Source organism: Nerophis ophidion, linkage group LG16, assembly GCF_033978795.1.
Source record: "Nerophis ophidion isolate RoL-2023_Sa linkage group LG16, RoL_Noph_v1.0, whole genome shotgun sequence".
In the NCBI taxonomy this organism is placed as follows: Eukaryota; Metazoa; Chordata; class Actinopteri; order Syngnathiformes; family Syngnathidae; genus Nerophis; species Nerophis ophidion.
In genome coordinates, this window is record NC_084626.1 from 23,487,031 (window position 1) to 23,500,936 (window position 13,906).

The window sequence follows — 13,906 nt, forward strand, 5'->3', positions numbered from 1 at the left end:
AAAAAGCATGTTGTTTCAACGTTGTATTTGTGTTGAAGAATATTGTTTGGGAAATGACCAAAACTCAATGGTCAAATCAACGTCACAACCTGACATTGAATAAACATCAAAAAGCATGTTGTTTCAACGTTGTATTTGTGTTGTAGAATATTGTTTAGGAAATTACCAAAATTCAATGGTCAAATCAACGTCACAACCTGACATTGATTAAACATCAGAAAGCATGTTGTTTCAACGTTGTATTTTTGTTGTAGGATATTGGTTGGAAAACGACCACAATTCAACGGTCAAATCAACATCACAACCTGACGTTGAATAAGCGTTGTTAAAAAGCATGTTGTTTTGTTGTATTTGTGTTAGAGAATATTGTTTGAGAAATTAATCAAATTCAATGGTCAAATCAACATCAGAACCCAACATTGATTAAACATAGTCAAAAAGCATGTTGTTTCAACGTTGTATTTGTGTTGTGTAATATTGTTTGGGAAATGACCAAAATTCAATGGTCAAATCAACGTCAGAACCAGACATTGAATTAACATCAAAAAGCATGTTGTTTCAATGTTGTATTTGTGTTGTAGAATATTGTTTGGGAAATGACCAAAATTCAATGGTCAAATTAACGTCACAACCTGACGTTGAATAAACATCAACAAGTATGTTGTTTTCAACGTTATATGTGTGTTGTAGAATATTGGTTGGGAAATGACCAAAAATTCAATGGTCAAATCAACGTCACAACCTGACATTGAATAAACATCAAAAAGCATGTTGTTTCAACGTTGTATTTGTGTTGTAGAATATTGGTCGGGAAATGACCAGAATTCAATGGTCAAATCAATGTCAGAACCAAACATTGAATTAACATCAAAAAGCATGTTGTTTCAATGTTGTATTTGTGTTGTAGAATATTGTTTGGGAAATGACCAGAATTCAATGGTCAAATCAATGTCAGAACCTGACATTGAATAAACATCAAAAAGCATGTTGTTTCAACGTTGTATTTGTGTTGGAGAATATTGGTCGGGAAATGACCAGAATTCAATGGTCAAATCAATGTCAGAACCAAACATTGAATTAACATCAAAAAGCATGTTGTTTCAATGTTGTATTTGTGTTGTAGAATATTGTTTGGGAAATGACCAAAATTCAATGGTCAAATTAACGTCACAACCTGACGTTGAATAAACATCAACAAGTATGTTGTTTTCAACGTTATATGTGTGTTGTAGAATATTGGTTGGGAAATGACCAAAAATTCAATGGTCAAATCAACGTCACAACCTGACATTGAATAAACATCAAAAAGCATGTTGTTTCAAAGTTGTATTTGTGTTGGAGAATATTGGTCGGGAAATGACCAGAATTCAACGGTCAAATCAACGTCAGAACCCAACATTGATTAAACTTCGTCAAAAAGCATGTTGTTTCAACGTTGTATTTGTTATATATTGGTTGGGAAATGACCAAAAATTCAATGGTCAAATCTAGGTCAGAACCTAACATTGATTGAACGTCGTCAAAAATCATCTTGTTTCAACGTATTAGTTTTGGAGAATATTGTTTGGGAAATGACCAAAATTCAACGGTCAAATCAACGTTGCAACCTGACGTTGAATAAACGTTGTTAAAAAGCATGTTGTTTTAATGTTGTATTTGTGTTAGAGAATATTGTTGGAGAAATTAATAAAATTCAATGGTCAAATCAACGTCAGAACCCAACATTGATTAAACGTAGTCAAAAAGCATGTTGTTTCAACGTTGTATTTGTGTTGAAGAATATTGTTTGGGAAATGACCAAAAATTCAACGGTCAAATCAACGTCACAACCTGACATTGAATAAACATCAAAAAGCATGTTGTTTCAAGGTTGTATTTGTGTTGTAGAATATTGTTTGGGAAATGACCAGAATTCAATGGTCAAATCAACGTCACAACCTGACGTTGACTAAACGTCGTTAAAAAGCATGTTGTTTCAACGTTGTATTTGTGTTGTAGAATATTGTTTGGGAAATGACCAGAATTCAATGGTCAAATCAACGTCACAACCCGACGATTAAACTTCGTCAAAGAGCATGTTGTTTCAACGTTGTATTTGTGTTGGATTGTTTGGGAAATGACCAAAATTCAATGGTCAAATCAACGTCAGAACCTGACATTGATTAAACTTCGTCAAAAAGCATGTTGTTTCAACGTTGTATTTGTGTTGTAGAATATTGTTTGGGAAATGACCAAAATTCAATGGTCAAATCAACGTCACAACCCGACGATTAAACTTCGTCAAAAAGCATGTTGTTTCAACGTTGTATTTGTGTTGGATTGTTTGGGAAATTACCAAAATTCAATGGTCAAAACAACGTCACAACCTTACGTTGAATAAACGTTAAAAAGCATGTTGTTTCTACGTTGTATTTGTGTTGGATTGTTTGGGAAATTACCAAAATTCAATGGTCAAAACAACGTCACAAACTTACGTTGAATAAACGTTGTTAAAAAGCATGTTGTTTCTACGTTGTATTTGTGTTGCAGAATATTGTTTGGGAAATGACCAAAATTCAATGGTCAAATCAACGTCAGAACCCGACATTGATTAAACGTAATCGAAAAGTATGTTGTTTCAATGTTGTATTTGTGTTGTAGAATATTGTTTGGGAAATTACCAAAATTCAATGGTCAAATCAACGTCACAACCTGACATTGAATTAACATCAAAAAGCATGTTGTTTCAACGTTGTATTTGTTATACATGGGTTGGGAAATGACCAAAAATTCAATGGTCAAATCAACGTCAGAACCCGACATTGAATTAACGTCAAAAAGTATGTTGTTTCAACGTTGTATTTGTGTTGGAGAATATTGGTCGGGAAATCACCAAAATTAAATGGTCAAATCTACGTCAGAACCCAACATTGATTAAACGTAGTCAAAAAGCATGTTGTTTCAACGTTGTATTTGTTATATATGGGTTGGGAAATGACCAAAAATTCAATGGTCAAATCTAGGTCAGAACCTAACATTGATTGAACGTTGTCAAAAAGCATGTTGTTTCAACATTATGTTTGAATTTCTCAACGTCAGGACCACATTTTTAACATGGTTTTAATGTCTTGTGCCTGCTGGGTACTTTATAACAATAACTAAACAAAAGCAACATCTACTATTGGATCCCATTTACATCATTTGGGTTTTGCTCAAAGCCTTCCTGTATTCAGAGACTTAATCCCTGAATGTGTAAACAATACTGAAAAAAACACCAAAAAGGCATTTTGTAATAAGGACAAGAAAAGGATACATATCGATCTAATTCCCTTAGTATTGTTTATGCACCGATATTATGCTAGGTGTCAATAGTTTCGATATCTGGATCGGTCACCCCGACTTTAAATTGACGTATTATGTAATCCTGCTCGCTCTGTAGCAATACCTTTTCCTTGATTGAAACTTTTATTAGTAGATTGCACAGTACGGTACATATTCCGTACAACTGACCACTAAATGGTAACACCTAGATACATTTTTCAACTTGTTTAAATTGGGGGTCCACGTAAATCAATTCATGATCAGTCCTTAAGTCCCCAAGTGATAATGTCACTTGGAAGAAACAGTTGCGTAAATAAAATATAATCAGTAAACAAATACCTCCAGAGTGTGGTGGAGGGCCACATAACAGAACCACTCCTTGACCTTCCCGGACCGAAACGGAACTTCTTCTGTGGGTTTTGAAGTTCTCCAAGTCTGGAAAAAAAAAAAGACAACAAACATCAGTCACATTTCTTGTTTGCTGTTACATGCAACCACCGTGTCACACGTTTGTGAAATGGCTATTATTCAAGGTCAGAGTGCCTACACTCCAAAAAGTCAGTGTTCAAAAACAAGAAAAAAAAATACAAAAATGAGGGGTACTTTACTTAAACTAAGCAACATTATCTGCCAATAGAACAAGAAAATTTGGCTTGTCAAGACTTTCCAAAACAAGTAAAATTAGCTCACTTCAATGAACCCCAAAATACCTTAAAATAAGTATATTCTCACTAATAACAAGTGTACTACTATACGAGTACGTATTTTCCATTGTTTCATTGAAAATAAAACGGCAGTCTATTTGGCTGTCATCTGTTTTAATATGAGAAACAATTGTGTCAGTCATGATTTTGTTTTATGTTCTTAAAATAAGAAATTCTTACTTTAAAAAGTAGTGTTATACTTGTGAGTGTTGATGACACAGCTTTGCAACATTTGATATTCTAGTTTCAAGCATGTTTTACTCAATATAGGTCATCAAATCTCAGCTACAAGCTGTAATATCTTATTGAGATCATTTAGGACCTAAACACTTAAAATAAGTATAAAATCTTGCCCAAAATTTCCATAACACACCCAGCCGAGTCCCATGGGGAGGGGGGATGAAAGTTGGAAAAGTCAGCAAAAGTCCCAAAAATGTTCAAAATACCTACACAGATTCGAGTCCCACAAGTTCTGCCGCCGGCCGGGATGCCCAAATTGTCCAAAACGCGCCCAGTCGAGTCCCACGGAGAGGTGGGGAGAAAAGTGAGAAAAGTCGGTGAAATGTTCAAAAGTCCCACCCGGGTTCGAGTGTGCACTCAAACTCAAACTCGAACCCGGTTGGGACTCGAACCTTGGTAGGTATTTAGAAAATTTTGGGGGACTTTTGCCGACTTTTTCAAATTTTTCCCCACTACTTCCCGTGAGACTTTGCTGGGTGCGTTTTGGAAATTTTTTGTATCCCAGGATTTGTGGGACTGGAACCCGGGGAGGTATTTTGGACACAATTGGGACTTTTGAACATTTTGGCCGCCTTTTCCCCCTCTTCTTCCCCGCCTTCCTGTGCACCATTGCTGGGTGTGTTTTGGACACTTGGACAAAAACAGTTTCAAGCATATTTTACTCAAAACAGGTCATAAAATGTCGGAAACAAGCTGTAGTATCTTACTGAGATCATTTAGGAGCAAAACCCTTAAAACAAGTAAAAGACTCTAACATAAAATCTGCTTAGTGAGAAGAATGATCTTACCAGACAGAAAATAAGCAAATATCACTCTTATTCGAGATATTTCATCTTACTTAGATTTCAGTTTTTGCAGTGTACAAAGCGAGCTGGCATGGAAAGACTGGGAATACTGGCAAGTGTGCACTCTGTTTTCATCTGGCCTTTCATTATATCTTTGCAAATCAATATTACAAAGCAAGATAAAGGAAACAAAAATAAGACCATGTGCTGAAAAAATTTCGTTCCAATCTGAACCAAACATTGGTAATCAGAACCTCATTGGACCAGAACCTTGCAGTAACCTCTTACAGCTCAGTCCGTCAAAGACCAAGGAGCTGGTTATTGACTTTGGGGAGGTCGAGTTCAAGGTCACAACCTATTGTGATCGAGGGAGTCGAGGTACAGACCGTGGACTCATCCAAGTACCTCGGGGTGCGGAAGGACAATAAGCTGGACTGGACTGTTAACATGGACCACTTGTACAGGAAAGGACAGGGCGGGCTGTACTTCCTGAGGAGGCTGCGGTCCTTCAAAACATTTGCAAGAAACTCTTGTGGATTTACTACCCGTCTGTGATTGCCAGTGTTCTGTTCTGGAGGGGGGTTGGGGGGTTGGGTTGGGGTGAGGGGGCAGTACATCTAAGAAGGACAACTCCGGACTGGAGAAACTGATCAGGCGGGTCGGCTCTACAATGGGAATAAAACTGGACTCACTGGTGACGGTGGCAGAGAAGAGGACTGTGGACAAACTAGTGAGGATCCTGGATGATGCCAGTCAGCCTCTCCATACCGTTATCAGTAGCCAGAGGACCCTGTTCAGTGCTAGACTGCTCCATCCCAAGTGCAGGACTAGTAGACAAAACAACTCCTTTGTCTCTGTCCTTTGTGGGGGGGGGTTGGAAAACAATAATAGTGCAGTACTTTTTCATAACATGGTCACTACCAGTGTTAATTTTGACAGCAACATTTGATTTAGTTTTAGTTATAGTCTTTTGACTAAAATGTAATTTAATTTTAGTCATAATGTAGTCATTTAAATTGTTTTAGTTTTAGTTGACGAAATATCATAAGATTAGAGTCGACGAAAACTACAGTAGATTTAGTCGACTAAAAACACAGACAAAACTGCTTGTAACTTCCGGTAGGAATGCCGGATAGACATGAAACAAAACCTTCTATGTAGGTCTCACTTAGACCTACATTTTAATAATTGACAGCCTGCAGAAAAAATCAACAGGAAGTTGGCAATTACCCCTTCAAAATAAAAGTTTTGTAAAAAGACGTCACATTTTTCCAGACAAAACTGCTTGTAACTTCTGTTAGGAATGTCGTAGAGACATGAAACAAAGACCTCTATGTTGGTCTGACTAAGACCAGGGCTTCAGTCGCGGGGGCACCAGCCAAAGCGGAGCAGCCAAAGGCGGACCCGACCAACGCTGCTTGCAGCTTTAATTTAAATTGTTTTAGTTGACGAAATATCATAAGATCATAGTCGACGAAAACTACAGTGGATTTAGTCGACTAAAGGGTAATATGTAAACTTCCCCTTCAATTTCTGAAAGTCAAAGCAAAACAGCGGAAAAATCACCGATACAAGTCGTATTTTGATGAAAATCATGTCTCAAATGTAGTATTTCACGAGCAAGCCGTGTAATAAACGTCGAGTGAGTTGTATGTTGTGGAAAATGCTTACCTGTGTGTGGATTTCGGGGTGATTCGACTGTAAAAAATTTGTTGTGTTTTTCCCCGTAATCCTCGGGCTGCATTTCTTACTTGTTATCTTTGACGTCAAATATAAAATGTCCCCATATGTCCTCTCTCCTCTTCCTCCCCGGCGTTGACATGTTGTCTTCTGCAGCGTTTACGTAACTTCCTTACCACGTCGCTTTGATTGGTTCTCTTCCTAACTCCTCCCGCCTCTTCCTAACGAAATGAGTTATGATTGGATCTCGTCTCTGGCAGATATTTCCGTCTCGTTTTTATTCGTTGACGAATATGTCGATACACCTCGTCATCGTCTTAGTCCACGCAAATTATTTTTTATTTAGTTATCGTCTCGTTTTAGTCAGAAAAAAAAGGTCATTGACGATAACTATGACGGAAATTTTTCGTCAACAAAATTAACACTGGTCACTACTGCCTAGTTTCTCTTGTTTTGATCTTATTTTTGCTGTTATATTTGTATTGCTTTTTACATTTGTATTCTTATTGTAATATTTTCTATTTTATTTCCATTTATACCCTCATTTTTAACTTTTTTGAATTTGATCTCAATTCTGTACACTGCTGATGGATTTGTAATTTTCCTGAGGGAACTCTCCTGAAGGAATCAATAAAGTACCATTTAGCTATTGCGGCCGTCAGGCTAATCCCTTTTGTGATGACCATACTTGCCAACCCTCCCGGATTTTCCGGGAGACTCCCGAAATTCAGCGCCTCTCCCAAAAACCTCCCGGAAGAAATTTGCTACCGAAAATCTCCCGAAATTCAGCCGGAGCAGGAGGCCACGCCCCCTCCAGCTCCTTGCGGACCTGAGTGGGGACAGCCTGTTTTCACGTCCGTATTCCCACTATATAAACAGCTTGCCAGCCCAATCACGTTACAACATCTACGGATTTGAATAAAAAACTGCACACACAAGGAGACGAAGCAGAAGAACGAGTAATAGTATAGAGTAATAAAGTGATTTTATGTTGTCTGTTGCCATCTCCTGGTGAATGTTGGCTATAGCGTTATGGGGTTGCTTTTTGATTCGCCAACGATTTACGTGATGTTGGGAAGCTGACGGCAAGTGAGGGAGTCTGTTCTGAAGCCCACAGTAAAGAGACATAACTTTATCACCTCGCCTGGTTATTGACTCCAACCCAATATATTACACCGTCGACGAGCAAAATGAAGAAATAAATGGCAGAACGAAGGTTACTCAAATAGTGAAAGGTAAGTGTTGTTGTTTTTTTTTTTTTTAGTAACCAGCAAGCACAGTACAGTTAGTAGAACAACTGTGTTTTTATTACTGTGTATTTGATAGGTTCCGTCTGAAATTCAACTATTTATTTTATTTATATATATATATATATATAATAAAATAAATGGATATAGCCAGAATTCACTGAAAGTCAAGTATTTCATACATATATATATATATATATATATATACACATATATATATATATATATATAAATACGCAAGTTGGTGAATTGTAGATGTAAACATACTCCTCCCCTCTTAACCACGCCTCCCGCCCCAACCACGCCTCCGTCCCCCCCCCCCGACCACGCCCAAATCCCACACCCCCCACCTCTCCCGTCCAAAGGCAAAACCTAGTAACTCACTTCTAGCTGATTTTGAGAAAACAAAGGAAAACCAATCTATCTTGATGCTGTCTTACAAAGATCTACAAAGTCATCAAAAGTATAGATGTTTTCTTGAGCTTTCGTTTTTTTGCCGATTGAGCCATGGATTGAATCTGCTCTCATGAACGTGTGCCCTTTCTCCAGATATTTCATCACAATATCGTGTGGGCCCCACTCTGCGTTTGCACATTGGGCAAGAGCCGTGTACAGCGTCCAGTTTTTATTTTGACCTCCACAGTTATCTGCCCAAAAGAGTATGCAAAGGGGAAGAATCAAGAACAATACATTTAATGAAGGTGCTTGCAATGTCCTGGGCCAGTCTTCCAAATATCCCCTCGTGCCATAATATCACATAATCAGGTTGACCGTCAGCCCCCATTCGTGCAAATGTCTCATTAAAGACAATAAGGCGACTGACAAAGAAGCTCCGATTGGTCCCTTGAGATACTAGGTTTTTCTGTTGTATCTACGCGTGGTTATGCGGTAGTTGCTAGGTCCTGCCATGCACGTAACAGCTTACTTACGGAACAAATTACAATATCGTATACACTAATGTAGATCATATCACCTAGGACAGGGGTGTCAAACTCAAATACAGAGTGGGCCAAAATTTTAAACGGAACAAAGCCGCGGGCCAAGGTTGAACAAATGAACCTTTTAATAGGGACCCAAACAAGTTTTGCATTAAATATTGAACAAGCAAGGCTTATATAACTTTAGTGACATGCAAAATCCAGTTTCAAATAATAATAATAATAATTTAAAAAAATATCAATGGCATATCAAATAAAATTTTAATAAAAATGTAATGCCTTTTTTTCTATTTGCAATCTTCCGAGGTAAATATACAATTTTTACCACAGGCTAATAGTAAATTTCAAAATAAAATAACAATAATGAATGAACCAATCATTCAGGCCTTGAAGTAGAAAGAGAAAATGCGTGAATAAAACGTTAATTATTTGGTCAGTTTGCTGGAAGTTTCCCGGAAGAGTTAGTGCTGCAAGGGTTTCTGGGTATTTGTTCCGTTGTGTTACGGCGCGGATGCTCACCTGAAATGTGTTTGTCATTCTTGTTCGGTGTGGGTTCACAGTGTGGCGCATATTTGTAACAGTGCTAAAGTTGTTTATATGGCCACCCTCAGTGTGACCTGTATGGCTGTTGACCAAGTATGCCTTGCATTCACTTGTGTGTGTGTGTGTGTGTGTGTGTGTGTCTTGTGTGTGTGTGTGTAAAAGCCACAAATATTATGTGACACGCTGTTAGTATGGAGGAAAAGCAGACTTGACGACAGGTTGTAGAGAACGCTAAAGGCAGTGCCTTAAATGCACGCCCCCAATATAGTTGTCCAGGTGGAAATCGGTAGAAATTCGTGAGAATGGTTGCCCCGGGAGATTTTCGGGAGGGGCACAAAATTTCGTCAGTCTACCGGGAAAATTAGGAGGGTTGGCAAGTACGAGTAATAGCAGTGAATGCGGTGTTACAGCGGGCCAGAGTTTGACACCCATGACCTAGGAACTCCAAAATTATTATCGGCTCAGTTTCGACCAAAATTGAGTTACTTTGGACGGGAAACCTCCCGGAATCGGAGCTCTCAAGGTTGGCAAGTATGGCGATGACACCTAATGAGAGCTTCCTCGTCATGACATTCCCATGCATCAAGAATTCACTTTGATTTTGAAAGTCATATTCAGTACATGTTGTACGTGACAGAGAACATGTGGTAATAATATACCGGAATAATTGCAAACCTGCGTGAGATGGAATAAAATGCGCATCGGCATCTGAAACTCATCATGCATACAAATCACTTTCACTTCATATAAAGATTATTACAGTACGCTTTCACACACACACTAATATCAACTGTTGGAAATACACACATTCCAATTGGATATCTACTCTGCATAATAATGTGACAGAGGTGCCAAAACGTCTGCCTTCTTGGCAGGAGCAGAGGATGAACCTCTCAATTAACCACCTGATTTATAATCCAGTCCTCACTTCGGAGCACAAGCTACAGTGTGCGACTGAAAGTGAACATGGATATACAGTAAACCGGCTGAAACAAATTCATCTGATATCATAACACACACCCTCGTTTTGGAATCCATCAGTCACTATTCCCATCCATCCATCCTTCTATCCGTCTTCTTATCCTTCAAGGTTGCGGGGTAGCTGGAGCCTATCCCTGCTGACTCTGGGCGTTTTTTTCCGGACTATAAGGCACACTTAAAATATTGTTTTTTTCCCTCAAAACTCGACAGTGTGCCTTAGGGATTTTACCATCTACGGTCCGTAAAATCATCAAAAAGTTCAGAGAATCTGGAGAAATGACTAAACGTAAGCAATGATATTACGGACTTTGGATCCCTCAGGCGGTACTGCATCAAAAACCGACATCAGTGTGTAAAGGATATCACCACATAGGCTCAGGAACACTTCATAAAACCACTGTCAATAACTACAGTTGGTCGCTACATCTGTAAGTGCAAGTTAAAACTCTACTATGCAAAGCCAAACCCATTTATCAACAATATCCTGAAACGCCGCCGGCTTGGCTGGGCCCGAGCTCACCTAAAATGGACTGATGCAAAGTGGAAAGGTGTTCTGTGGCCTGACAAGTCCACATTTCGAATTATATTTGGAAACAGAGCACGTGGTGTCCTCCAGAACAAACAAGAAAATTACCATTCGGATTGTTACAGGCGCAAAGTTGAAAAGCCAGCATCTGTGATGGTATGGGGGTGTATTAGTGCCCAAGGCATGGGTAACTTACACATCTGTGAAGGCACCATTAATGCTGAAAGGTACATACAGGTTTTGGAGCAACATATGTTGTCATCCAAGCAACGTTATCACGGACGCCCCTGCTTATTTCAGCAAGAGAAGTGTTACAACAGCGTGGCTTCGTAAAAAAAGAGCGCGGGTACTTTCTTGGCCCGCCTGCAGTCCAGACCTGTCTCCCATTGAAAATGTGTGGCGCATTATGAAGCGTAAAATAGGACAGCGGATACCCCGGACTGTTGAACGACTGAAGCTCTACATAAAACAAGAATGGGAAAGAATTCCACTTTCAAAGCTTCAACAATTAGTTTCCTCAGTTCCCAAACGTTTATTGAGTGTTGTTTAAAGAAAAGGTGATGTAACACAGTGGTGAACATGCCCTTTCCCAACTACTTTGGCACATGTTGCAGCCATGATATTCTTAGTTAAGGATTATTTGCAAAGTTTATGTGTTTGAACATCAAATATGTTGTCTTTGTAGTCCATTCAACTGAATATGGGTTGAAAAGGATTTGCAAATCATTGCATTTCGTTTATTTTTACATCTAACACAATTTCCCAACTCATATGGAAACGGGGTTTGTATATACATACACATATCGATATATCGAGTACAACGATATATCACCCAGCCCGACCTAGGCTCACAAAAGGTTGAAAAACACTCACATAGACAAGTAAAACCATGCAAGTACTGTAATTCGCGGTTTTAGTGCAAAACTTTAGTTTTAAGGGATTCATTAAGGCGTTTTTGAGGCTTCATAGCTTAAACTGTTCTACAAAATTAGAATTCGGTTGTCGGGTTGGCAGATACTTTTCTCATTTCTTTTTGGTCTTGATTTTTTTTTTTTACAGTGCACTTACTTTCATCTAAAGCCTTACAGAAGGTTACATAAAAGCCCTCCCAAATGTGAGTCTGTAGAACAAAGTGGACGAGAACAAGAGACCCAAGATCTAAAGTACTGGATTTGCTCCGAGAAGAGTATATTTGGTGTTTTTTTTTTTTTTGGGAGAGGAGGGCAGACATCAAAGGTTTTGTGATTTGGTGGATGCACTGTACTTTAGTGTTGTTTTGGTCTTCATTCAGATAGACCTGGTGGCGCCAATGCTGACGTAGAAAAACAAAGCAACTCTGCTCCAATCCACCTAATCCACTCATTCTCAACAGTCAAAAACTAGTAAAGGAATGAGGGATTTAGCGAAAAGCATTATTTACAACATTGCCGTCTCCATTAGACACAAGGGAGTTTGGAAACCATAAAAAAGGGAAACCACAAACAAGGATTTATAGACATCCCGAATATTACCTCAGCTAAAATTGAAATTTAAAAACAGCGACTTTTTATAAGAATAAATGAGTACACATTTCACATAAAATCGTCAATGTAATCAGTGTGATTTTCAATAAGGAAGCGTCTAACGATGATTAATAGCTTGGTAACGAGTAAAAGTGTCGTCCCATCTTAATCCATTAGCATCAATTACCGCAAACCTGGTCTGACATTACAAATAATGTTCCAGATTAGGCCGATGATTACATTCCAGACAAAGATGCATTCTAAATGCCAGCACAAGCCTTCATACTCCTTAACCTCCCAAACCGTGACCACCTTTGAACTCATCACGCTGAACAACTAAAAGGGAACTCAAATATTTTTAGAGAATTTGATAGGGGCAAAACTAGAACATTTCGCAAGTCTAACAAAATATCATGATAGACAATTTCACTATAAACAGCACACTGCAAAAACTGAAATCTAAGTAAGATTAAATATCTCAATATTTGCTTATTTTCTGTCTGCTAAGATAATATAAGATAAGATGTGTCATCAACACAAGTATAAAACTACTTTTTCAAAGTAAAACATTATTTCAAGCATTCAATAAAAAATTATGACTTTGACACAGTTTTATCTCATAATTAAAGAAAAAATCGATAATTTATCGAATTGCTACCCCAAGAATCGATATTGAATAGAATCGTGGGGCACCCAAAGATTTGCAGCCCTATCTACTAGTGTTTACCATTTCTTAAAGGGGAACATTATCAGCAGACCTATGTAAGCGTCAATATATACCTTGATGGTGCAGAAAAAAGACCATATATTTTTTTAACCGATTTCCGAACTCTAAATGGGTGAATTTTGGCGAATTAAACGCCTTTCTGTTTATCGCGCTGGAGGCGATGACGTCAGAATGTGACGTCGCCGAGGTAACACACCCACCATTTTCATTTTCAACACATTACAAACACCGGGTCTCAGCTCTGTTATTTTCCGTTTTTTTGACTATTTTTTGGAACTTTGGAGACATCATGCCTCGTCGGTGTGTTGTCGGAGGGTGTAACAACACTAACAGGGAGGGATTCAAGTTGCACCACTGGCCCCAAGATGCCAAAGTGTCTGCCGCCAGACCCCCATTGAATGTGCCAGAGTGTCTCCACATTTTACCGGCGATGCTAAGACAGACATGGCACAGAGATGTATGGATAACCTGCAGATGCATTTGCAACGATTAAGTCAACGAAATCACAAAGGTGAGTTTTGTTGATGTTGACTGCCAGCTAATCGATGCTAACATGCTACGCTAATCGATGCTAACATGCTTTTTTACCGGCGGTGCTAAAGCAGACATGTCACAGAGATGTATGGATAACCTGCAGATGCATTTGCAACTATATTACGTTTCCTTCCACCCACATTTAATGCGAAAAAAATACTTACTAATCGACAGATTTAAGTTGCTCCAGTGTCAAAAG

General features: G+C 38.6%; 1 protein-coding gene across 2 annotated transcripts in view; it reads right to left on the bottom strand.

Annotated features, from left to right (window-relative positions):
• The window catches only part of LOC133535176 (contactin-4-like), a 645,232-nt gene that overhangs the window by 279,347 nt on the left and 351,979 nt on the right, over nt 1–13,906 (bottom strand). For both annotated transcript variants that reach the window (XM_061874742.1, XM_061874741.1), the window contains one exon: nt 3,640–3,735. In XM_061874742.1, the coding sequence (XP_061730726.1) occupies nt 3,640–3,735 (96 nt within the window). The remainder of the gene's footprint in view (nt 1–3,639; nt 3,736–13,906) is intronic.